General features: G+C 36.9%; 2 protein-coding genes and 1 pseudogene across 10 annotated transcripts in view; 1 reads left to right on the top strand and 2 right to left on the bottom strand.

The window, feature by feature from the left end:
• Window positions 1-27,195, top strand: part of PRKD3 (protein kinase D3) — an 85,725-nt gene that overhangs the window by 54,422 nt on the left and 4,108 nt on the right. For all 5 annotated transcript variants that reach the window (XR_013441649.1, XR_013441648.1, XM_036070403.2 and 2 more), the window contains 10 exons: window positions 2,836-3,019; window positions 4,430-4,553; window positions 6,786-6,863; window positions 7,946-8,222; window positions 11,090-11,142; window positions 15,537-15,609; window positions 16,693-16,799; window positions 22,596-22,757; window positions 22,999-23,097; window positions 25,390-25,657. Coding sequence is in view for 3 of the 5 variants with exons in the window: in XM_036070403.2 (XP_035926296.1) it covers window positions 2,836-3,019; window positions 4,430-4,553; window positions 6,786-6,863; window positions 7,946-8,222; window positions 11,090-11,142; window positions 15,537-15,609; window positions 16,693-16,799; window positions 22,596-22,757; window positions 22,999-23,097; window positions 25,390-25,657 (1,425 nt within the window). In the remaining 2 variants the exon portion in view is untranslated. The remainder of the gene's footprint in view (window positions 1-2,835; window positions 3,020-4,429; window positions 4,554-6,785; window positions 6,864-7,945; window positions 8,223-11,089; window positions 11,143-15,536; window positions 15,610-16,692; window positions 16,800-22,595; window positions 22,758-22,998; window positions 23,098-25,389; window positions 25,658-27,195) is intronic.
• Window positions 223-2,028, bottom strand: LOC118521703 (U6 snRNA-associated Sm-like protein LSm3 pseudogene; annotated as a pseudogene).
• Window positions 6,222-27,195, bottom strand: part of NDUFAF7 (NADH:ubiquinone oxidoreductase complex assembly factor 7) — a 58,037-nt gene continuing 37,063 nt past the window's right edge. Inside the window, exons 10-11 of one of the 5 annotated variants that reach the window (XM_078056194.1) lie at window positions 26,732-26,999; window positions 24,350-25,648 (exon numbers count right to left, since the gene is read on the bottom strand). Coding sequence is in view for 2 of the 5 variants with exons in the window: in XM_078056193.1 (XP_077912319.1) it covers window positions 7,206-7,388 (183 nt within the window). In the remaining 3 variants the exon portion in view is untranslated. Of the gene's footprint in view, window positions 7,389-24,349; window positions 25,649-26,731; window positions 27,000-27,195 lie in introns of those variants that run through there. The other 4 variants (XM_078056191.1, XM_078056193.1, XM_036070412.2 and 1 more) reach the window with 4 other exon arrangements.

The following is a 27,195-nucleotide window of genomic DNA, read 5'->3' as shown; positions in this document are numbered from 1 at the left end:
CTCTTTCTCCATCAGTCATTCCCTAGACATTTCCCCTTGCGTGCTGTTGTGTTGTTTTGTTTTTTTTTCCTCATTTCAAGATTATATTAATTGAAGTGATTACCTTTTTGGAAGGAAGAAGTAATGATTCTAAGCATAATTTTTCTTTAACATTTACATGACTGGTAATAATTGAATGTAAGTAGTTCTATAGGAGGAAAAGCATAAGGAACGGAAATTAAATTTTATTTAAAATTAAATTTTATTTATTAAAACTTTAATGTTTTCTTTAATGGCACGTTTTTTATAGTTGCTGTTTAACACCGTTGATAGCGTGATTGGTTTTCTCATTTGGGTTACTCTGAATAAATGTAGTTTTTCTATAGACCAAAGTCTTCTCTAGATTTATGGTTCATGTCTTTTTGCACTTTTCTACTGTTGGATAAATGGGTATCAAATACTATTTATATTGATTTTACGGTACATTTGTATACTAATGAGTTTGAACATCTTTCATATGTTGACTGGTTACTTACAGTTTTTTCCCCTGTAAATTACCTGTTCACATGTTTTGTCCATTTTTCTGTTTGTTATTGATTTGCAGGGAGTTGTTGATAATTCTACCTAATAATTCTTTGTCAGTTATACTGGACACAAAATACCTTCTGTGTTGTGGCTTATCATTTTTTTAAGTAGCTTTATTCAGATAGTTTTTGTACTTTACACATTTAGTTTATTCACAAAGTTAGGCAGCCATCATTACAGTCCAGTGGTGGGACATTTTCATCACCCTGGTCACTCCCCACTCTTCCTCACCAGCCCCTGGCAGCTGCCGTCAACTTTCTATCTCTGTGGGTCTGTCTATTCTAGACATTTCATATAAATGAAATTGTATAATGTGTAGTCTTTTGGGACTAGTGTCTCACATAGCTTAATGTTTTCAGGGTTCATCCATTTTGTAACATGTATCAATACTACCTTCTGCTTTGTCAAGAATAACATTCCTCTGCATGAATATACCACATTTTATTTATCAGTCGATGGACATTTGAGTTGTATCCACTTTGGGGCTATGATGAATACTGCTATGAACATTTGAGTACAGTTTCTGTGGACATACGTTTTCATTTCGCTTGGGCAGATATCTAGTTGTGGAATTGTTGAGTTATATGATAACTCCATGTTTAACATTTGGAGGAGGACTGCCAGACTGTTTTCTGGAGCACCTGTACATTTTACATTCTCACCAGCAGTGTGTAAGGATTCTGATTGCTCCGCATGCTCGCCACCACTTGTTATTGTCCGTCATTTTGGCTGTTGCCATCCTAGTGAGTGTGAAGTGATAGCTCATTGTGGTTTTTTTGTTTTGTTTTGTTTTTTATCAAAAAAGGAAACATCAAACTTAATTTAAAGGAAAAAAAATCAGAAATTGAGAAAACAACAGAACAAATCAATTCCTGAAAAAAAGAGTTCTGCATCTTGGTGATCACATTTATTGAAAGGGTTGGAAAAAAATTAAAATGCCCTTTAGCTTAAGACTTTTTTAGTTATCTGCAAATCAACTCGTTTCAGGAGTGGAAGAATCCTTGGTCATTTCTTAATATCAAAATTTACGCAGGTTTCTCTTTTGAATGTCTTCTACATTTAAAGAGGCAATCATACGAAAGCTCCTATATTCCATACATGAAAATTCTTTGTTTCAGCCAACTCTTAATGGAGGGGCAACTAGTACAACACCATCTCCCCGGACAGAAAGCATTGGAATATTCCGTTTTGTTGATTTATATATCTCTTCGTATTTTTCCTCATCAATTTCTATAGTAGTCACAGTTTCTTCCACATCTCCCAATACCATATTTAAATGCTGATCGTAAGCATGTAATCTGCCTCGAAGCTCTCTGTCATTTCTCATTTTCACATAAATTCGCTCATCCAGGCTGAGCCTGATGAGATCCAGGGGCTCTTCTACAGTGTTGGTAGTTTGTTGCTGATCCACATCGTCCGCCATGTTTCAGACCCTGCTCATTGTGGTTTTGATTTGCATTTTGCTGATGGCTAATTGTTACGCACATCTTTTCACATACCTGTTGGCCATTTTTACATCTGCTTTGGGGAATATCTATTATTCCTGTCCTTTCCCTATTTAACTGGTTATTTATTTATTATTGAGTTGTAAGAGTTCTTTAAATATTTGGGATACAGGTCTCTTATTTGATATATGTAAATATTTTTCCCCTTCTTTGGGCTGTCTTTTTACTTTCTTGAGGTATCATTTGTAGCACAAAATCAAGTCCAATTTTTTCTTTTGTCACTTAGGTTTTTGGTGTTCTATCTAGAAGGCTTTGCATAACCCAAGGTCACAAAGATTCACTACTATGTTTTCTTTTAAGAATTTTATAGAGTTAGCTCTTACATTTAGACCTGTGATCCACTTTAAGCTTTCTATTTGGTTTAAAAAAGAGGTCCAGTTTCATCTTTGTGCATATAGATATCCAGTTGTACTAGCACCAGTTTTTGAACAGACTATTTATTCTTTCCCCAACAAATTGCCTTGGACCCTTGTGGAAAACCACTTAACTCAACAAACAATAGTGGTGGCTAATCTTTTACTTTGTTTTAATATCTTCTGTCATATAGAGATTTAAATTCTAATTAATCAAATTAATTTTCTGCCTTGTGGTGTGTGAATTTTATATCTTCCTCAAATACTACTTTACCTTGAATCATAAAGATACTTTCCTAGATTTTCATTAAGAGTTTTAAAGCTTTTTTCCCCACATTTCATATACTCTTTCTATTTAGATGGATTGATCTCCCATTAATATAAAACTCTGAATTCATTTTAAACTTTGCCAGAACCTTCCAGTCTGGGAGCGGATACAGATATACCAATGGATATTGATAGCAGTGACATGAACAGTGATGGTAGCCGGGGCTTGGATGACATAGAAGAACCATCTCCTCCAGAAGATAAAATGTTCTTCTTGGATCCATCCGATCTTGATGTGGAAAGAGATGAGGAGGCTGTGAAAACAATCAGGTAGCACATGTCCACGGATACAGGGTCAGTCCAGGCACTCCCTTGAGAAAGAATCTCTTTAAATGGAACCTAAAATGTAATTTAAAATCTAATTAAATTGTTGCTAATTCTTTTACATGCACCACAGGATTTCTGAAATAAATTATATCACTTATGCCATCCACTCAACATGGGAAGGTGTGAGAATCCTTGTTTTCTTGAAGAGAAAAACACTTTATTTAAATATAGTCAGGATGTGATATCTCCCTGTGGAGCAGCCACCACAAGGTGTCAGAATTGAACTATCAGTTAAAGCAACCAGTTGCTTCATACCAGCAGATTATTGGACGTTAGAAACACCAGTACGAATGTATACCTACAAATGTTGCACAAAGATGATGGTGATGAATTTGTGAGCAGTTAATTAGACTATTAGCACTTTGTAAAAATGCTATTGGATTATAAAACTTCTAAATATCCCCTTATGTTTATAGAAATTCAGTTTTTCTATATATACAGCTTTATAGGATGTACTACTTTGTAATAAAATGTTAATATTTTGGCAGGTTTTGGTTTTCATTGGCAACCAGGAGGAATTTAGAGAAAATGGATCATTTATCAATCTCACATGGCTGAGTGGTCATTCATTCATTTTGGCTTATCATTAGATTACAGCTATTACTATCATTCTCATTCTGAACTAAAATTTAATGTTTACCCAGTTCGGAGACTATCAAGAGAACTTACCTGGCTTCCTAATCATGAATACATCATAATTTAAGAGAATATATTTAACTGAGACTGAAATTGAAAAACCATGTGTTTTTCACACATACCCCCAAATTGTTCTTTTCCTCTAGCTACGCTGTTCCTGACCCATATTTCCGTATTACCTGATTTGACTCGGTGCATTATTTATTATTTTTATTTTCTTGTTATCTGTAAATCATTTTCCTTTCAGTGTCTTCTACTAGGAAGACTTTTTGCTAACAACATGAATAATAGAATCTGACATTTGAACCATGTAAATTTGGGTATAGGTGTACTTACTTTTTACCTTGTTATGAATTTACTAATTAACCATGCTGCCTAGGGCAAAAGAAACTTTCTCAACAGCAATCCCAAATGAGACCCTCCCCCAGGCTTCATATCTTCCAATTAGGGAGGATTCTTTCTGCTCTGTGCATTGTTTTGTGTTATGACCCGTCAAAAAATATTGATGACAAATAATGAGGACTTGCAGTATTATCTTAGTCTTTTATAAATCAACTGTGTATCATCATAATGGGATTTTTTCTTAAGCTATTTCTCTAAGATATTTTGAAAAATTTTAGCTCAATTATCTTAAGGGTAATGAGTTTACAGTATTTATATGATTTTTTAAAAATTGAAATTATCAATATTTTATCATAAATTCTAAATGTTTTTTAGTCCATCAACAAGCAGTAATATTCCGCTAATGAGGGTTGTACAGTCCATCAAGCACACAAAGAGGAAGAGCAGCACGATGGTCAAGGAAGGGTGGATGGTCCATTACAGCAGCAGGGACACCCTGGTCAGTAACCACAGACATTGTAATATGGTAGTGAAACTTTGTTATATGCTTTACTTTATGCATTTTTAAAATCAAAATAATGAGATATATATTAAGACATTTTAGTAAACTGGAACTGTAGTTACGTTTGTAAAGAGTTTACAAAAGGCAAAACTGAAATATTTTTACAAATTAGTAGAGCAGTAGAGATTCAGACAGTATCTGGGGATACAACACCAAATACAGAATCCGTGAAAGAAATAATTGTTAAGATGGACTTCATTACAGTTAAATCTTCTGCTCTGCAAAAGACAGTGTCAGGAGAATAAGACAAACACAGACTAGGAGAAAATATTTGTAAAAGAGACGTCTGATGAAAGACTATTCTCCAAAATATACAAGGAACTCTTAAAACTCAACAGTAAGAAAACAAACAACCCAATTAAAAAATGAGTCAAAGACCTTAACACATACCTCACCAAAGAAGATACACAGATGGCAGATAAGCGTATGAAAAGATGTTCCATATCATATGTCATCAGGGAAATGCAAATTAAAACAGCAGTGGAATACCACTACACACTGATTGGAATGGCCAAAACCTGGAACACGGACACCACCAAAGGCTGGCAAGGATGTAGAGCAACACATACTTTCATTGCTGGCGGGAATGCAAAATGGTATAGACACTTTGGAAGACAGTTTGACGGCTTCTTACAAAACCGAACATACTCTCACCATATGATCTAGCAGTTGCACTCCTTGGTTTTTACCCAAAGGATATGAAAACTTATGTCCACACAAAAACCTGAATATGTATGATTTCAATAGCTTTATTCATAATTGCCAAAACTTGGAAGCAACAGGATGTCCTTCAGTAAGTGAATTGACAAATAAACCATAGTACATCCATCCAGACAATGGAATATTATTCAGTACTAAACAGCAATGAGCTATGAAAAGACAGGAAGGAATCTTAAATGCATATTACTAAGTAAAAGAAGCCAGTGTAAAAACTACATACATACTGTATGATTCCAACTATATGACATCTGGAAAAAGCAAAACTATGGAGACAGTAAAAAAGATCAGGGGTCGAGGGTAGGGGACAGGTAGGCATGAATACGCAGAAAGAACACAGAATTTTTAAGGCAAGGGAAACACTCTATAAAATACTCTGTAAAATATAATGATGGAAACCTGTCATCACACATTTGTCCAAACCCATAGAACATACAACACCAGAGTGAACCATAACGTAAACTCTGGACTTTGTGATTATGATGTGTCAGTGTAGGTAACAAGTGTAACAGTTGTAACAAGTGTACCACTCTGAATGAGGATGTAGATAATGGGCAGGCTATGTATGTGCCGGGGGCAGGGAGTATATGAGAAATCTCTGTACCTTCCCTTTAATTACGCTGCGACTGAAAATGGCTAAAGTCTTCATTTTAAAAAATAAAGAGATATGTAAAAAAAAAAAAAAAAAGTCAAAAAACAAAAGCAAAGACACATGACACACTGGAAAAAGTATTCTGAAGTCATAATTTAGACAAGGATTAATTTCATTATATGTAAAGGATGACAACAAATTCATCAGAAAAAGACCATAACACAGTCAAAGAATGGGCAAAGAATATCAGCAGAGTTCACAGTCAGGGAAATACAAATGACTCTTAAACACAAGAGCTTGATCTCATTTTTAATAAAAAGTACAATTTAAAATTTCACTGAATTACCAGGTTTTATTTATCAGTGTAGCCAAGATCAAAAAGTTTAGTAACATAACTACCTTAGTGAGAGTAAATAGGTACTCGTGTTGCTGATGAAACTATAAATTGGGTCAAATCTTATGAAGGGTGATTGACACTGGCAAGCAAAATTACATGTGTATATATCTTTTGAGCCAGAAAGCCAGATTAGAAATGTAGCCTATAGGTAAATTACATATCTGCACATGTGTACCACGTATGTATTTGAGTGTGCATGCATAAAATTCTCTAAAAGGATTCCCCGAAACCTACTACCATTGCTTACCTGGAGCAGGGTGGGAGTAGGATGTGAGTGGTGGTGGGAGTATACTTGTCACTGTATATATCCTTCTTATATTTGCAGAATTTTGACCCTCATGAATTTTAAGGCTACTCAGAAATACAAACTTATGAATAGAAATGAAAGGAAAAGGAAAGGTACAGGTACTTTGGAGGAATCATTATTTTTATACCTCAGAGTTTTATGCCCTTTATTTTATAGAGAAAGAGGCATTACTGGAGACTGGACAGCAAGTGTCTAACGTTGTTTCAAAATGAATCTGGATCAAAGTATTATAAGGTAAAGATTCCACATTTTGAAAAATATGTACATTGAAATACTGTATTTTGAAAAATATGTACATTGAAATATTGTATATTTTCCAAATATTCAAATAATATTCATTAATTATGTTGGCATATATCTATTATGACTCTGCCTAATATCATGTATAGAAATCACAGTTAAGTTCCTTGTTGAAATAATTGTCCCACACCCCTCCATTTCACCCCTCACAATAGCCCTGCTACCCAAGGTTGTTTTTTGTTGTGAGTTCCTTTGGTTTTGGCCTACTTGTCAGGTTGCTACTGATTGCCTTTTGGACACTATGATTTAGATTGGGCAGTTCAGTAAGTCCCATGATCATTGCCTGTCCAGAAGACGCCAGTGTGGTATTTGGTGTTCCCCACTGGTCCATTTTATCTTAGGCCTGATTCCCAAAAGCTTCTTCTTCACCTTGTATAGTCTTCTTTGCTTGGCTTGCTCCACACTTTGCTGTGTCCCAGACGGACACCAAACAAAATTGTAGACTGTAGCAATTATATCCTTAAGAAAGAGAATAGAAACTAATGACTTGCTTTGATCTGGTTGGGTTAAGTACTTTTTTTTTTTGCGTTAGGAAGTGAACTACAAGTAAATACTTGTTACATTTATGGGCAGAACCAGACGGAATGCTTGAACAACCTATACTAACATTCTACTTTGGCTCTTATTTTTCCTTTGTTCTCCTCTGAGGGCTGTATCTTGCAGACAGCTGCTGGTAGAGAAGTAATTGCTGAGCTGATTTAATGACAATTAGAAAGTGACAAGTGTTGGATATAGTGGCAGTTACCCTCCACGATCCTCTCCTTCCTTGCAGTCTAATGACCTGCTGCAGGCCTGAAGCACTGGCTTAGTTATATTCCATGCTCAGCCTTCAGCATTGTTGGGCATGCAAATCATTCAAGGCAGATATTATCCTAAGACTTGACTATGTGTTCCATGTACCACATACTTGCGTTCATCTTAATGCATTCATTAGAAACGCATATCTCTGTTTAGTGTATTTGAAAATAAAAACAAAGATGTATTCATATCTTTTAATGCTTAATTTTTTACTTCAGGAAATTCCACTTTCAGAAATTCTCCGCATATCTTCGCCACAAGATTTCACAAACATTTCACAAGGCAGCAACCCACACTGTTTTGAAATCATCACTGATACTATGGTATACTTTGTTGGGGAGAACAATGGGGACAGCTCCCACAATCCTGTTCTTGCTGCCACTGGAGTTGGAGTTGATGTAGCACAGAGCTGGGAAAAAGCAATTCGCCAAGCTCTCATGCCTGTTACCCCTCAAGCAAGTGTTTGCACTTCTCCAGGGCAAGGGAAAGATCACAGTAAGCAATAAGCTTGTTGATGGCTTTTCTCCCCCTCTGGTTCTTAAGCATTTTGTGGGTGTGGTTGTGTTTCTGCATGTATTTTTTTTTTTCTTTTTTTTAAGTTTTATTTATTTATTTGAGAGAGAGAGAGAGCATGAGCAGGGTGGAGGGGCAGAGGGAGAAGCTGACTCCCTGCTCGATCTCGATCCCGATCCCGATCCCAGAACTCCGGGATCATAACCTCAGCCAAAGGCAGATGCTTAACCGACTGAGCCACCGAGGCGCCCCTCTGTATGTATTTCTAATGCTCACTTTAAGCTTCATCTGTACTAACCAATATTGTTAGTTAATTCCTTTATATAGTTATGTTAGTTATAATGTATCCATACAATCCCCAGAGCTAGGTTCCAGAGTCAGTCTCCCTACATTCAAATCCTGGTTCTGCCAACCTGTTATATGATCTTAGGCAAAACCTTACCTCTCTGTAATAGTACCTACTTTATAGGCTTGTCAGCATTAAAGAAAGAGAACCAGTAAGGGATAGAACAGTGTTTGGTATCCATGAACTCTCATTGGATTAAGCAAACTTCTAGTATTTTGCTTCATGGTGGGATATAAACAGGTGACAAAGTATTATGGTTCACATCATACTTGTGAAATCTATGAAGTCAGAAATGCTGTTTTTCTTTTAACTGAATTAAAACATTCAGAAATACTAAAGAATTACTGAAACATGTTCTTTGTACCAACAAAATTTATAAAATAAAACCTAAATTTGATAAAGGATCAAGTGAAAGCCATGATGTGACTTTTATGCCATTGGTGTTGTTATTTATGGGGAAACATCATTCATTAGACAAATATATTTAAATCAAAATAAGTATCAACCAGTTCCTAAATGTACTTTATATCAGTTCAGCTGTATTATTTCATGCACCTATTCTTGGCATAATGCTAGGCTCTGAGCTAAAAACACAGAAATTAAGGGAGATAGGACATACAAACATAAGTGTTAAGTGGTAGCCTAAGGCAGTAGAATGCAGAAATGAGTAATGCATTACTTGGGGGATGCAGATATGGATAGGAGGAGTAAGCAGAGACTTCATGATAGAAAAAATCTGATTTGAACCTTGACCTTGGATCTCAAGTAGGTTAGGATAGGAAAAATTAAAAGGGAAGGGGGGGGTAGTGTTACTCTAGTTAAGGAGACGGCTGTGATCAAAGGGATAAAAGTAATGACCGTGAACATGTTTGGTGTTTAATATGGATTCTTAGAGGATGAATTAGATGGATATTTACAGTGCTTCTTAAGTTTGGGGGGATTTTAGACAGAACTCTGATATCCTAATTAAAGCCATAGACCTTTTCCCCCAGAAAATAATACAGGGACATAAAGACAAATTTTATGTAGTACTGGACATAGGAACCTTCTCCATTCTCCAGCCCATCCATGGACCTCCTCCCTCTAAATAAAGAGTCTCTAAAAGCAGAATTGCGGAAGGGTTAAGAGTGAGGATGCTAGACAATGAAAGCATAGTCGCCGCTTACTGGCTGTGTGATCTTGGTCTCTGCGGTCGCTAATCTAAAGTGGGAATAATAATAAACGCATATAATGCACTTAGCCCAGTTCCTGACACGTGAGTAATACTATGACTGGGTTGTTGGCTGCTTGCTGCTGCTTCTGGAGTAGAGTTCTGGGAAGCAATAGAGAATAAAACTAGGTGGAGCTAGCCAGTGGAGGCCTTTGAAACACAATCAGTATTGACTTACACAGGAAAATGGAACGACTGAAAAACAAAGCTTTAGACACCTTAATATCGTCGATGCTGTGCCTTTTTGTTCATTACTATTTAATATTTGAGTTATTTAAAATATTTTAAGATTGACTTAATATTTTTAAATGCAGTCTTTGACGGTCATGTTACTTATTTTTGACATATAGTATGCTTACATTTTCTTGTTCTAAATTTTTATATTTGGGATCATAAAGGAAATATCACATCTTGTTTCTTTGAGTTCTCTCCGAGATTCTAGATGTTTGAGACCTAGTCTCTTACTTTCCATGTGGCCCTTTTCTCTTTTTTGTCAGTTACTTCCTTTGCTTACCAAAGTAATATAGACATATAAACTTTACAGTAATATGGAATATAAAATGAGAAAGTCCTTCCTGTATACTTGTAACACACCCCCTTATTCCTGCTCCTATATCTCCCCCCTCAGAAAACCATTATTAACAGTTTGGTGTATATTTCTTGGTTTGGGGAGAAGGGAAGCTGATATTATCTATACTGTATTGTTATATTTTTATTTTTACAAAAAATGTGGTCATACTCTGTTCTTTTTGCAACTTGCTTTTAGCCACTATTAATGTGTATCAGATGTATTTCAATGTCAGTATATAGATTTATCTAATTTATCTGATTTTTTACTATTAAAGTAATGCATGCTTTTTATGTTTTAGAAAATGCAGGCAGTATAGAAGTATATAAAGACTAAAGTCTTTGTTCCCCAACCCTTACTCTCATTCACGAGAAGTATCATATTTTCTTTGTTTTTAATTCAAATGCTGCTGCCTTACAACTTGCCTTTCTAACTTAATATGCCATGGATAGCTTTCTAACTCAGTATGGATAGCTCTACACCATTAAATGTTTAGATAGTATTTCTTTGTATGGATGTATCATATTTTATTTGACCAGTTTGTTGTTGATGGGTTGGTATTGTGTGTGTGGGTAAATTTTTTTAAAGAACATAATTATATTAACTGTATGTTAGCCAGTTTTTTAAATTTAATATACTGTGGGCATTCACATGTCAGCAAATGTTAATATTAAGTCATATAACAGTTTTGTTCTTTTCTCATACATCATCCTTCTGTTTTACAGAAGACTTGTCTACTAGTATCTCTGTATCTAATTGTCAGATCCAGGAAAATGTGGTAAGTAAAAATTACAGCTAAAATATGCAAATTGGGTAATTAAAATAGGTAAAATAAGATGTGAAAATCTTATTGGAGAAATAAGTTCGAGACAAAAAACAAACTTTTAGAATTAGAGAACAAACTGGTGGTTGCCAGAGGGGTTGGGTGGGGGGATGGGTGAAATAGATAAAGGGAATTAAGAATACATTTATCTTGATAAGCACTAAGAAACATTTAGAATTGTAAATGACTATATTGTACACCTGAAACTAATATAACACTGTATGTTAATTATATTTGAATTTTAAAAAAAGTTCATAGGCCAAAGTATTGAGTACTTGGCCTAAAGAAGCTAGACTTCGTGGCTGATAACTACTCTAAGGAGTTCTGCTTTATGAAGGAAACTGAGGCAGATTTTTTAAATTGTGAAAATAAAGATAACTTTTTCACAGGTGATAGTAGAATATTACATAGTGATAGACTAGTTCAAAGAGAAGGGAGAGATTACTTCTTGCTGGGTCAGCAGGGAAAACTTCCTCAAGGAAGTGAAACCCAGAGCTGTGCCGCTAAGGATGGGAAGGAATTTCAGTTGAAGTGCAGAGGATGAGGGCAGGGAACAATAGTTCATGCAAGTACAGGGACTGGGATGGGCAAATAGAGGGAAGCAAGACATACAAGACTTTTAAGGAATAGTGAATAGAAGAAGTTTGCCTGCTATATGTATGCACATGTTGGGGATTATGACAGGGGTTAGCATACTTTCTATAAAGGAATAGATAATAAATATTTTAGGCTTTGGGGACCATACCCAGTAATTTCACTCTGCCATGGTAGTGAGAAAGCACCTATAGGCAGTACATAAAGGAATGAGCATGACTGTGTCCCAGTATAACTGTATTTATGGACACTTGAATTGAATTTTATATCATTTTCACATGTCAAAAAATACTACTATTATTTCCCCTTTTTTAACCATTTAAATTTAAAGTCTATTCTTAGATCAGGAGCCTGTACAAAAAGAGCCAACAGGCTAGATTTGGCCTGCAAACTAATTTGCCAACCCTGGATTAGAAAGAAAAACGGCTAGAAAAAGAAGTCTTAAAATAGTTCATTGGCTATATATAAATTTCTCTGATAAAAATCTCACCGTCTTCCACTTGGGGCATCCGGCTGTAATAGCTGTAGCATATAGATGTTGGCTTTTCTAAGACTGCAGTGAAGACTGGATATCCAGTAGTGTTCCAGGGAATAGAGGGTTTCGAGGAGATGTAATCTGTGTATCTCTTGTCATAGTGGTGGGTAGATTCTTGGGGAGGGAAAGAGGGATTACACAAACATGAGATCACTAACTTTGAAGGATCCGCTGAGCACTTGAGGGACATGCCTATTCATAGCTGAGAAGGGAAAAGGTTCAGAACTGGTCTTTGTGAAGACCTTCTCTAGCAGTTACTATTTGACTAATGGATGTTCCCTCATCTAATTTGATTAGAACAAAAATTTCATTGGTTAAACAAAAAGTTGATTAAAGTTGGGAAGCATATAAAAATGATTCTTATAAACCTTAAAATTTTCATTAAACCTTAAAACATGCATATATGCACATTGATTGATTTGCTTTTGTCACAGGGCTGAGACGACTTCTTTAAGTATGGGTCTGCTAAGTAGAGTTGCACTATGTCTTTCTTGCATCAATCACATCTGTAATGTAGTAATGCAGTTCTGATGCTAATCACCCTGATTTTGTGCAGACTCCACAGGTTAAGGGCACAGTTCCTAACAAGGCTGCCCTCACTTGAGACACCAGCCACAAGTGCAGGAGTCCCCAGTTCACCCATACTTCTGACCAACTGGTTACAGAGTCAGAGGATTCCCACAAATCCACACTGAGGTTCAGTAATTCACTAGAATGTCTCAGAACCCAGGAAAATGCTGGACTTATGATTACAGCTTTATTGTAACAGATAAAAATCAGGACCAGCCAACCAAAGACACATAGGGTGCAGTCCGGGAGAGTTCTGAATGTAGAGCTTCTGCATTCTCTCCCTGAAATCAGGACATGCAAGCCTACAGCACATTGATCTGTAACCAGCCTGGAAAGTTACCTGGGCCTTAGTGTCCAAAGTTTTTATTGGAGTTTCATTAAGTAGGCATGATTGACTGAATCATTGGCCACATGATTGAACTCAATCTCCTACCCCCCTTGTACCCCCTGAGTTTGGACTGGTTCAAAGCCTCAACACTTTAATCAAGTGGTTGGTCTTTCTGGTGACCCTCCCCCATCCTGAATCATCTTGTTAGCATAATTCAGGTGTGATCCAAGGGGCTCATGAATAACATAACCTAAGATACTCCTATGACTTGGGAAATTCCAAAGATTTAGAGTCTCTCTCTTAGGAACCAGGGACAAAGGCCACTCAAATTCTTATTATACAACAACACCCATAATGCATTCTCTATAATTTCCACTTTTTGTTTCTTTAAAGTAGAACCAGGGATACTTGTGAAATATTCTGGGAACAGAATCCTCACTCCCACAGTCTGGTATTTGTTTTGCTCACAAATAAATTGACAGCAGTTGTTTTGGTGTCTCATCTTTATGGAGTTTCTTTTCTTTTTCTTTTTTTTTTTTTTTGAGATTTATTTTAGAGAGCGCAAGCAGGAGGGGCAGAGGGAGAGGGAGAGAGAATCTCAAGCAGACCCCACACTGAGCACAGAGCCCAGTGCGGGGCTCGATCTTGATCTCACCACCCTGAGATCAGAACCTGAGCTGAAACCAAGAGTCAGACGCTTAACTGACTGCACCACCCAGGCACCCCCTTAATGGAGTTTCGTTTTGTTGGTTTTTTTTTTTAAGATTTTATTTATTTGTCAGAGAGAGAGAGCACAAGCAGGGTGAGCGGCAGGCAGAGGGAGAAGCAGACTCCCGGCTGAGCAGGGAGCCCGATGCAGGACTCGATCCTGGGACCCTGGGATCATGACCTGAGCCGAAGGCAGATGTTTAACCGATTGAGCCACCCAGGCTTCCCTTTTATGGAGTTTCTAAAACTACTTTGTTTTCATAGAAATCTCTCATGTTTCATTGACTTATATAGTATACATATTTAATTTTTTGTAATTAAATTATATAATCTATAACAAGCACATTTGGCATAATGGGTTTGGGAACAAATTCAGTTTTAAGAGTTACTCATTGGGATACCACACCCATTTTATGAGGTTACTGTAGACATCAGTCAATATATTCTTTTCAGAGGGAATGGAAAGTACAGGTTATTCTGGTGAGTTAGTAAAGAAAAGGTGTTAGGAGAGCCTCTTTAAATAGGTAGTACTTATATGACCCTGATATGTCCTGAATTATTTATCTTCTTAAAAGATTTTTATGTTTCCCTAATACATCATAAACCTCTTAACTAGGTCTGTTTTACAAATTAGCTACCTTTTACAGAGTCCTCTATACAGTTAGGGCTCAATAAATGTTGATGACAGTCATAAAGTCATGGGCATTTTTTAAATTAGGAGGGACCTAGAGATGTAGACCGATACTTTTTTCCAGATGAGAAAGCCAAGTCCCAGAGAAGTCAGCAATTTAAGATTACCTAATTTAAACGATTTTTATATGCCAGGCCCTGGACTTGACACTTGGTATATATCTTCATTTAATTTACTTAAAAATCCAGTGAAATAGATGTTATTATATCCCCTTTACCAGTGAGAAATTGAGGTGTGTGCAATTCCATTTACTTAATTGAGTTACCACCATGAGACAGGCGCCGGCGGGGAGTGTGACACCGACGGAGATGGAGCTGACTCCTGTGGACTCCTGCAGACTGTGGCACATGCCCAGACAAGGGGGCCCCTGACTGAAGCGCTAGGGGGGCCTGGAGAGTGCCCCCAGAATGTTCCCACAGCAACAGCCAGCACCAAGAATGAGGGGAGGGAGGGAAGAAGAATGGGGAGGGATCCGAGTTACAGACTTTCTCACACATACACTTTTTATCAGGCTTTCAAAATGAGCCTAATCTCAATTAATATGAACCTTCTGAGTTTTTCTCTCAAATCAAAAATAGCAAATCTCTTTAATAGTGAAATAGGTAAAATTATGTTCTTAATTTTTTGTTAATTTACTTTATATAGATCATTACTTACTAAATACAAGATTTTCTTTTATTCAGAGCATTTTTCCCCCCAAAGGCCTTGTTACAGAATACATTATACTTGTATATTAAGAGTCATAGTATTGAAATTGGGCTTTTCTAGGAAATGAAAAGTCTGTGTTCATAAAATATTTGTTAGGAAACTTAGCTGCCTCTCTCATAAAAACAAAAATGTGTTCAGTATTAGAATGAAAAGAGTCAGAGGTGTTGACAGTGTTGAATAGAGGGAAATAATGCTGCTTCCTCTTTCCTAAATAGGACATTAGCACAGTTTACCAGATCTTTGCCGATGAGGTGCTTGGTTCAGGCCAGTTTGGTATCGTCTATGGAGGTAAGCGACTGCAGCCTGGTGCATATTGTACATACTCCAGAAGTTTGTGAAATTTAAAGATCTCTGCTAGCTCTTGTGTCTTGTCACAATTTTGTCGAGTGGCTTTTTTCTGAAGGGTTGATTTGCATTCTTTTAGCTCCACCCTTTTCACTCTGAGTATTCATTCCTTAATTCCAACTGCACAGTTTACAAAGTAACAGAATCAGGAAATCAGTTTCACAGTAGTCTTACTTTATCTCTTCTTGTAGCTCACTTATAAAGATGTTTGTGAGGGAAACATAAATGGCTTGAAGCTTTTGTTGGGCTGTGTGGGCTCGTTTATCCAAGGATATGCCCTCCTGCATTTCCAACACAAATGGCCCCATTCGTCTACTGTTGGCATGAATGTTGTGTCAGGTGTGAAGACCTGAAATCTCACTGTGACTCATGGTATTGGCAGAGTCATTTAATTTAAGCTCATTGTGCATTAGTATCTTCCTCTGTTTAATGGAGCTAACAAAATTTGACCTGCATAGCTCACAGGGTTGTTAATTAAGCCTAATCTACATAAAAGTACTTTTTTTATAAGCTATGATCCAAAGTATAAAAGAAATGTTAAATCCTATTCCTCCCTCACTGACGCTCTTTAAGTAGCCTCCTAGTTGGCCTTTCTGCTTCAAGGCTTGCTCTGATATGTGGTTAAATAGCTGTGCTGACTCAGTGAACCTAGAATAAAACTAATTCATTGATAAAATGTTTCTATCTTGACAGTGTTTGAAGACTAAGAGTAGTTAACTATCATTTATTTAATAAGGTGGATTATTTTTCAGCAAACAAGTTCATTCAAATTTCCTTCCATTTCAAGTAATGAAACCACCTTTAATAGGAGCAACCATTATTAAGGGAAAATATAATTTACTTCTTAAAAATAAAGATGAGTGAAGGAGAAAGAAAAAAATCAGCCAAAGAAAAGAAATCTAAGAGGAAATACATATCTGTTTCAGTCTTTGTTCAACTTCCTGATAAAGCTTTTATATTGTATATGAGCTGTCAATTTGCTTTTCCTTTCTTTTCTATACTTTTTTTTTTTTTTTTTTTGAATAGGAAAACATAGAAAGACTGGAAGGGATGTGGCTATTAAAGTAATTGATAAGATGAGATTCCCCACAAAACAGGAAAGTCAACTCCGTAATGAAGTGGCTATTTTACAGGTAAGAAACCCAAGTTGCTTTTTATTGGCTTTAATTTTTGATTTGTGAGTTTTTAAATGCAAGTCTGTTTAGCGTGCTGGTAAGAATAAGGCTTATTTTTTCTTCTGTTTTCATCTTATGGCCTTTGGGCTCAGTGAGAGACTGGTGGGCATCTATGTTAAATCCTTAAGTCTTTGTTTTTAAAAAGGAAAAATTAAGTTATAGTAATCTAGGAGTTACAAGAACTGCCATTATGATAGTAGTTTAAAACATATTTTCATAAGTGAAGTCTTAACAACAACAACAAAAGCAAAAATTTATTCTTAAGTCAGCACTCCAGAAGCTCAGAATACTTGGATACTTGTGTCCCCACATTTGACTAGGAGGTCAGCACTGTACCCATGCAGTGCTCACAGATGATGTGTTTGGTTATTATAGCAATTGCTATAAAAATCAGGTCTGCTTAAAAATTGTGTACCTTTTCATTTGTTATTTTATTCATTTAAAACTCTATAAAGATTTAATTTTAAAATGTTTTAGTCCATTAAGGTATATTTTTAAAGATATGTTGGCAATGACTTAACTCCCATTAAATAAATTACTGTTCTTATTTTCATCTAACATTTTTTACCTCTTTTGGGGGTCATCTGGAAGACTAAAATTTAGCTTTATCTTTATTTTTATGAATATCATATAAATTATAATATGCAAATGTCTATTCACTGTGTAGCTTTTGCATAATATTTAAGAAATCATGGTGATATAATAGTTAATGCTGTCAGAACCCCATTTGCTTGTGAGTGAAGTTCAAGAAGACACAGCCTACTGAACTTAGGCTTCCTTGAAGAAGCAGGTAAGAAACTTTTATAAACACAGGATTCATTTTACATGTATTACATTATTGGTTACCAGCAGTGACATCTGCCTCCCGTGTTTTTCAGAGGAGTGATAATTGAAAGATTGTGGTCTGCAAGCTCCCTGTGGTCCCGTCAAGGTCCCTTCCTCCTATACAACTACCTTCATATAGAAAATTAATAGCATTCAGACTGTGTTAGGATATGAAAATTGTTAGCGATCTTTTCTCCTATCTAATTCTGGAATCTTGCTCATTGTCCAACTAATACACAAAAAATAAATATTAAGGATATATTCCTAAGGCTTGATTCATCCTTGTCACTCTGATGACAGACACATCTCTAAACTACACACTGAATAAACTTAGGGATTTCTGGGTCATGCCCAAGGCAACACTGGCAGCACAGCCTTCTGGGTATTTCCATTGGTACTGCTCTCCAGGGAATACAGGTGAGTGACTGTAGTGTGTCTCCAAATACACTGTTTTCATCTTAAATTTATTACCATACTTTTTGTTGTAGATTCTTTTCAAATTTTTATATCCAAATCTATATTTAGTGAATGGCTTACTTTGTGCCAGAAACTACACTTAATAAGTACTTTTTCTTAACATCACCCAACAGGAAGAGGACAGGTTTAGAGTTTGAATCTAAGAGCAAACCACATGCTCTTTCTGCTCTACCACGTTGGACCTGTTCTGTGTGTGTGTGTGTGTGCGCACACTTGTAAAATTGTGACTTCATTTCCTTTGCAATGTAGAAATTCAACAAATTCTTCTATATATAAAGATCAACTTTAGCCTACTTTGTATTTGAATTACAATTCTCTTGGAACAATCTGAATGTGGTAAAAACATTTTTTAAAGGAAACTTTTTTCAAATACTACCTCATTTGCTGAAATTCATTACACAAGATTTAATCATATGAGCATTTGACATGGGTTGAAAGGAAAGTCCTGCACTCCTCTACTCACTCACTCCGCCCTTTGGTTCTGCACCTCCCTTCCCTGCTGTGTCATTCTTACTTTCCAGTCTTTGGCCCTGGTTCTTGTACATAGTCCTCATTAAACAACCTAAGAGGCTGGCTGAACCCCGCCTGGTAGTTGATTCTGGTACTGTCGGTTTCCTGCAGCTCCACTGACATCCCTGGTTTTTCTTCCCCAAGTCCTCACCTTTATAAAGAAAGGTTAGGGGGTAAAGACTAAGCATCTGACTGAGACTATAGTTTTGGCCTTCCCAATGGCAGGGAGGAAGAATTGTAGAATCATTGTTTAAGGAGTGACCTTATAGTTTACCCAGAACATCCAGCCTCTCTCTTGCGTGCTTGGTGATAATCTCTGTATTTCTATCGGTTTAATAGAAAGGAGGACATGACATTTTCAGACATCTGCAAATATTCTGTTAGGCTGAGCCAAAATCTGTTGAAAAGGGTTCCACTATAGACACTACACTCAACAAATTGAGTCTCTTTTCCGAAGGATGGCCACACTGACTGTCTTGCTGTTCCTTAAATATGCCAAATATGGTCCTGTCTCAAGGACTGTGCTTTAGCTATTCCCTCTGCCTGGAATGCTGTCACCCCCAATATCTGCATGGCATATTCCCTTATCTCCTTCAAGACTTTGCCCAAATGTCATTTCCTCATGAGGCCCTTGCATTCTGTTCAGCATTATGTACCCATCCACCCTCACCCTCTTCTTCTCTCCATGGCATTTACCACCTTCATACTGGGTAATTTACTAATTTGTTACCTATTGTTTACCCCCACCTTGCTAGAATTAATAAGCTCCATGAGATGAGAGATATTTGTCAGTTTTGTTTGCTCATGAATCCAGACTACCTACATAGGACCAGGTGCATAGCAAATACTCATTTAATATTTATTGAATAAATATGTTTATATGGGGGATTACCTGTAACATACTAAATTTTTCAAATGGAAACGTGAAATGGTTCCATTTGTATAGTTTCTTAAGGTAAGTGTACTTTGCACATGTGTACATACAGTTATGTAAAGAAAAGGATCCATTCCTACATAAACTACTAACATATGACTACATCTGCTGGAGACTGTGTTGTGGGGCAGGAAAGAAATGGAGGCTTTTTACTTTTGTTTCATAGGGATGTGGTAATATAAAATGTCTTTGCTCTTACCTGAAGTGGGTAGGTTAGAGAGTAGTAATGGGAGAAAATATGTGGCACTCTCATGGCTACCCTATGTAAATGGGAAAATGTCATCAGAAACTTAAGAGAAATTTCTGGTTCTAGTATTAATTCACCATTTTCCCCTTCTCTTTTTGGAAGTCACCTAAAAGCTACAAGAAAAATGATAAACAGAAATTAAAAAAAAAAAACTAATAAAAACAGAAGAAAGTTCAGACCTATAAAATAGGTAGAGGAGTTTTTCCAGAAACACTGGAGATGGAGCCAGGGTGCATGTAAGAAGAGGCACCACAATAAGGGCTGTTTTTGCTGGCTCTTTCTGAGACCTACAATTGTGATATCCTCTCTAGGTGCCTCCTCAAATAGAAGAAAGCCAAGGGGGTCATGATCTGATAAAATTTAACTTAAGTGAGAATACAGTAAGTGAAGGGAAGAAGGGCACTTTAATAGTGGAAGAGTGCAGATCACACCAAATAACAGTAGCAGCCTTTATAAAGGAAAATTAGAGAGGAGACGGGGAGAAACTGACAGGCACATCAGTAGTCCTGGCGGATGAAGTAGCCCAAACTAACAACATGGTAGGTCTAAACAGTGTAAGGTAACGTAATCACTTTATACTGAAGTCTGTACCCTAAAAACAAAGAACAAAGAATACCTCATTCATTCAAAACATGGTAATTAGTATTCTTTGATCCTAATGCAATAAAACTAGAAATAAATTATAAAATCAAAAAACAAAAAGCTCCCACAACCTGAAAATTTTTTTAAATATCGTAATTCATAAAGAGCAAAATCAAGATTTCAAAGTATTTAGAAAATAATCGTGAGGGGCACCTGGGTGGCTCAGATGGTTAATCGTCTGCCTTCAGCTCAGGTCATGATCCCGGGGTCCTGGGATAGAGCCCCACATCAGGCTCCTGGCTCAGCAGGGAGCCTGCTTCTCCCTCTCCCTCTGCCTCTCCCCCTGCTCATGTTCTCTCTCTCTCTCCGTATCTCTGTGCCTCAAATGAATAAATAAAATCTTTAAAAAAATAATAATCGTGAAAATACTGTATCAGCTTTTAGACTATTGCTCAGAAAATTATAACTCAGATATTTACACAAGAATGAAAATAAGTGAATTAAGAATGCAACTCAAGAGGTTAAAGAATGAACAATAAAGGAAAGCAAAAATAAGAGAAATAAGAACATCTTGGGGAGATGACCACAAATACTGAAAAAAATTTAAAGGCATTTTAAGATGCTGCCTTGTCCAATTCTATCAAATAAATTTGAAAACCTGGAGAAAACGATTCTCTATGAAAGTATAATTTACCAAAAGACTCCAGAGGAAATAGGACATTTAAACAAACAGAGGAAGTTAAGAGACAATAATGTTATAGCATACTTCTATTTTTGTGTGTGTGTACCCTTTACAGGGCGCGGGGGCGGGGGGGCATGGAGAAACTTACAAAACAACTACAGCATGGGGACAGCCAACCACACTTCGAGCTCTAAGCTGATCAGAGTTGTGATATTCTGAATCTTCCTCTGCTCACCTACTATTATCACACCCATGTCACTTGTGTTTACTATATAAAATTGTCATTTTTTTATTTTGCTGCTTGGAATACCATCTCATTAAATTGTTTTAAATTGATTAGTAAACAATATTTTGCACTTGCTGATCATTTTTTAAAACACCAACCATGATTCAGACATTGAGCTAAAATGACTAAGACAGTCTCTGCTGTCTGGGAACTTACTAGGTCCCAGAGCAAGATGCATACACATGACACAGTACCGTGGGATAGGTATTGCTGCATGTGTATACAGTGTTAGGTGAAAACTACCGCAGTTGTCCCCAAAAGAGGTAATGGGAGCTGAAAGTAAAGCCACTACAGTGGGAATTGAGAGATGGGGGCAGATTCAAAACACATTTTAGAGATGGTGCTCAACCTCACATAAGCCAAAAAGAAGTTTGTCCTCTTAGCATAATTAGGTACCTATAATAAGGATAAAAGCATATTAAGAAACATATATTTCTAATAAAAAGTTTAATCACCTGGGCCAATAGAGCATATTTAAAATTGAAGAGGGAGAATGAAGCCGTATTAGTGAAGGTATGAAAGTCCAAGCAGAGGAATAGATTTATGTCCAGGAATAAAAAGCCATTGAATATTTCTGAGCATGGCTGACTTAGGATAATTTGCTTTTGAGGAAGGTTTTTTGGTTTTTTTTAACCAGTAAGATAGATTTTTTTTTTTATTAGCATAAACGGTATCACATTCAACTTTGTATTTCTCCAACCCTGGTAATGTACTGGTGCTCAAGAAACATGAGATGAAGGAGGTAGAGATCTTGAGCCGGAAAGGGGGAAAACCAAATGGAGGTATGATTGAGAATCCAGACTTAAAGAAACAGAACCATCTCTTGAGCACAGACCTCCACTGATACAGCCCCAAAGAGTCAAAGTTCTGTGTAATTGGCTAAAGTTTGATTGGCAATTGGTGCCTGTTCGTGGACAGCATAAAAGTAGCATAGTGTCAGAAGACTAAAAAATGAGAAAGAAAAATGTACTAGTAATGGACAAGGGTGCTTATGTAATCAGTTGGGAAGACATCCTTTCCCCTAGCTGCATCCACTGTACTACAGATCTTGGAAAATCCGAATCCATGACCCCATTTGTTTGCTTTTACTGCTTATTGTTCTGTTTTTCTTTCTATGCCATGTAGTCCAGACAATCGCAGTACATTGTTAGATATTTGCATAGTAAAAATATTTCTCAAGTTGGTCATATAAATATCCTGCAACTCTTCAGAATTTGCACCATCCTGGGATTGTAAACCTGGAATGTATGTTTGAAACGCCAGAACGTGTTTTTGTAGTAATGGAAAAGCTGCATGGAGATATGTTGGAAATGATTCTATCCAGTGAGAAAAGTCGACTTCCAGAACGAATTACTAAATTCATGGTCACACAGGTATTTTAACTTTTTTTTTTTGAAACGAGAATACTTGAAAACAGAGAATTAAATAGCAGTGCTTTTACATATTGGGATATTGTGGGAATTTTTAACCTTGAAGAATAGAGTAACACTTCAGTTAAAACTTGATGAACTGTAGTGGACTTTTCAAATTATCATACCATTCAAGAGCTCAGGTGGGGGTTTAGCTATGATTTTTTTCCAGGCACTGAAAAAATTCTGTTTTCTTCAATAACAGATCCTTGTTGCCTTGAGAAATCTACATTTTAAGAATATTGTGCACTGTGATTTAAAGCCAGAAAATGTGCTGCTCGCATCCGCAGAGCCATTTCCTCAGGTGAGATACTCTCTAGAACCATCTGACAATATTACAGAGCACCTATGTAATGAAAGGGAGTGCTTTAGGTTTAGATATATAACCACCTTAACAGAAGTAATTAGCCTGTACCTGCCAGTGAGGATTAATACTTGAAATAATTTGAACTCAGATCTTATTAATTATATTGTTTATTTTCATTAAGACTTTTTAGACTTAACCAGACCTCAAGGAATAACTTTTTGCACGTAGACTGCAGTTCACTTTCGCTGTGGTTTGGGAATGATGCAAGGAGAATCAATCTTGGCTGGTGCCTGGTGCTCAGGACAAATTCCCCATAAAATAAAACGGGTAAACCTTGAGTGGGGGACACTAGATTTTTTTTGTGGGGGGACACACTAGACTTTGAGGCTGGCAGCCAACTTCTCTTCCTCTTTAGAGTACTTTATTTCAAACATTTTCACCAAAACCTATGTAAGAATTACATTTCCCATTACTGCCATCACTCACACATGTATATCCCCTGTGTGTGTGTGTGTGTATGTGTCCGTGTCCTGTGTGGACTGCACTGATTTTTTTACTTGGTTAAATTTCATTTCATAAAGGGTATTGATCTTGATCCAAAATTATTTCATAACCTAAAAAAATGCCTCATAAACCCAAAGTTTGAAACAATCTTCCTGAGGAATATATGTTGGCAGTACCCATAAATATTTTTCATGCTTGTCATTGGTGAATTCTCCAGTCATCTAGAATATCTGTTGACAAACTATTATTTATATACATTTGAAAAATGCACAATTAGATGGCTAGACTAAGGACAGTTATTTCACTTGAGTTAAATACAACTCAAATTGTCTTTCAAAGAAAAAGATTATTTTTAAAAGTTATTCAACTCTTACAAGGAAGTAATCCTATTCTTTTATAACGTCTGTGTGGTTAAAAGGGATTCTCTAACAATGTGAGGTCAAAAAGGGTTCCCTAACAGTTGGTTTAAATAAAGTGTTTCCATACATTATCATCTCATTTGATCTTCAGAATAGTCTGGGCAAAGGATGCACACCCCACAGTGAGGCTGAAACTCCCATCCTTCTGACTTCTGTTATGAACAAGGAGAAAATAACATCATTTACTTGACATTCCTTGTTGCTCAAGTGCTAGCCATGGCCACACATCCTTATTCAGTTGCCAAACTGCCACGGCATCTTTTCTTTATCAAGATGTTACCGGAAATATGGCATTTAACAACAACAAAAAAGACAGTTCACAGGTCTTCATGGTCAATAATCCTGTTGTTCCAGGACTCAATCAGAGGGAGCCACATTCAGTAATGACACAGAATAATTATCATAAAAACATGCACCAGGGTCCGTGTCCTAGTAATAGCAAGCAGCATTTGAATACACCTTCATCTCTGCTTTACAGGCACTGTTTACACCATTGGTTGTAGAGGCCAAATTCCTTTTTTCTCGATTTATCATAATGCTTTTTGTGAAGACATTTTGTGGGTCAGGGCATTTCCTCTGGAAAGTACTTGGCATTTGCTTGTTCAGCATGGATGTGTCATTACTTCCCAAAAGGATATTGTAGTGACTGTGGTTACCTTCAGATAGAACTTTTTTCAGATCCAAAATCTGACTAGCCATCATGTTTCACAGTCCTAGAAAACACTTTTGCTCTTGTTCTTTCAAGCAATCTCTAGCATTGCTCTTTTATGGGCTACATTAATAATTCTCTTTACTACACCTCAATTTAAGTTATTTGCCAACTGATAGTAATACTTGGGAATACAGATTCTAGGATTAAGCAAAATAAAGGGTCAGTTTTTAAATACCAACTTACTTTTCATTCAGCATTTATTGAGTACCTTTATGTGTCCAGGCACTACGAGGTCACTGAGGATTCAAAAATGAGACACATAATTTCTGCTCACAGATGATAGAAAAGTAGCTCCTTAAAAGCCAAATGCTAAAAAATCAGCACCCTCACATTTCATCAAAAAAAACTTTGACCACTTACACCACCAGTCTGGTTTTTGGCATTCTGGAAGCTAGAACTTAAAAAGTGGTTTTTGAAATAAGCACTAGGAAAAACCTCTTCATACTATGTCAGTAATACATCACAGGGTTATAAATGTCTCTCTCTTTTGGGAAAAGGGTATTTTACAATTTCCCTCTCTGCATTCATTTGACATTCATAATCAGTACAGTTGGCAGGTGTGTTGAAATGATTCAGTATCGTACTTAGGGACAGGTGTGTATAGAGAGATTGATGGATGAAAATGCAAAATTAACATCACCTTTTTATTTCCAGGTGAAGCTGTGTGACTTTGGTTTTGCACGCATCATTGGTGAAAAGTCATTCAGGAGATCTGTGGTAGGAACTCCAGCATACTTAGCCCCTGAAGTTCTCAGGAGCAAAGGTTACAACCGTTCTCTAGATATGTGGTCAGTGGGCGTTATCGTCTATGTGAGCCTCAGTGGTACATTTCCTTTCAATGAAGATGAAGATATAAATGACCAAATCCAAAATGCTGCATTTATGTATCCACCAAATCCCTGGAGAGAAATTTCTGGTGAAGGTAAAAAAAAAAAAAAGTTTCAGCTCTATGCCTTTTAGTCTAAAAATCTTTGTGATTCCCAAATCAGCCAGTCTCTTCTGGCTCATCTTTTTAATTTCTCATATTCATCTTTCAAATTCAACCAGTTTTTGAGCACTCTTCCTTCTGCATTGTCTCTTCTTTAATTTCCTTATAGTGCCCAGGCATAGCACTAATCCAGGCCCCAGTTTCCTCCTTTTGAAACTACTAAAATATCTTACCAGTCCTATCCATTAGACTCTTTCCCAGTCACCACTGTGGCCAAATCGGTCTTTAGGAAACACTACTTTCGTCTTAATCTTCCCCAAACACCTTGGCCTCCCTTTAACCACGTTGCAGCTGTAGGTTGCAGCTGTGGGTCTCCCTGAGACAGCCCTTGTCTACCCTCCCATGCTCCCCTCCATAAAACCTAGTTGTTTATTCTTCCCAGCTACTTTCTGCATTTTGCTTAGGCCTTTCCCCTGCCTACAGTCCCTCTTCCTTGCTACTGAAATCCTTCTAGTCCTTCAAGACTTGTGGCTCGTCTATGAAGTCTTCCCTGAGGCCCTCCTCTGAACTTGGTAAGATCAACTTAGGCTACTAGGAGGAGGTATTTTTCCTTAAGTATTCTTTCTTTTCATAATTACTTATTTTCAGAACTAGATTATAAGCTCCTTGAGTGGAGACCTGTCTTTCAAGTTCTTTATACCTAGAATGAACTTTATAGACATTCTCCAGTTTATTTGCAGCCATCCGGTGGACCAATCCTAGGAAGCAGGATACATCTGTTTTACCCGCCCAGTAAAGTTTTTGAGCCTGGGCTCTATACCCATCAAGAATGCTTTAGCTGTCCCTCTTTAGTTTGATTTTGATACTGCGGGAAGGGCACACAACTTACTTAATAGCCGCATATTGAATAGAAGCCTCCTAGGGAAATACCCCCATCTGGATTTAGCCAACCTTTAGAACAGAGCTCTTTTCTGTTTTCCAAAAGTACCAGACCTAATCATAGGGATTAACAGCCCATTAAACTGGGAGAGCTTGAGGAGCAACATGTAAAGACAGTGGCAGGCTTACTTGGTAATGAACAGCTAACTGAAGTATATATGAGGGTTTCTCTTAGAGTTGCTGGGCCAGTGTGGTCTGCAGACCTCTTATATTGGAGTAATCCGTCGGTGAGTGTACTAAAACGAAAACCCCTGGCTCTTCACCAGTTGGCATGACACCAGGAATGCATTTTAGTAAATACCCCAGATGATTCTGATACACTGGTGGACAACCACTTAAGGAACAGCGGGTAAAAGTTTGAAGTATTTGGAACCAGAGATGTTCATAATTAAAATACCTGTGGTATGAAGAAGAGAAACAGAACAGGTACAATGTAAACCTTTCGTTTGGCTCATCCCTGGGTCCAGGCCTTTGTATCAATATTTCAAATGTACTGTCACATCGCTTGTAGTCAGTATGCGCTCTGGTGGTTTTGGTTTTGCAATTGCTCCATTCCTTCAAATAACTGAATGAAATAAGTATGCCAGCATCTC

The sequence above is a fragment of the Halichoerus grypus genome, chromosome 10, assembly GCF_964656455.1.
Source record: "Halichoerus grypus chromosome 10, mHalGry1.hap1.1, whole genome shotgun sequence".
Classification (NCBI taxonomy): Eukaryota; Metazoa; Chordata; class Mammalia; order Carnivora; family Phocidae; genus Halichoerus; species Halichoerus grypus.
This window is presented reverse-complemented; position numbering and strand designations above follow the sequence as displayed.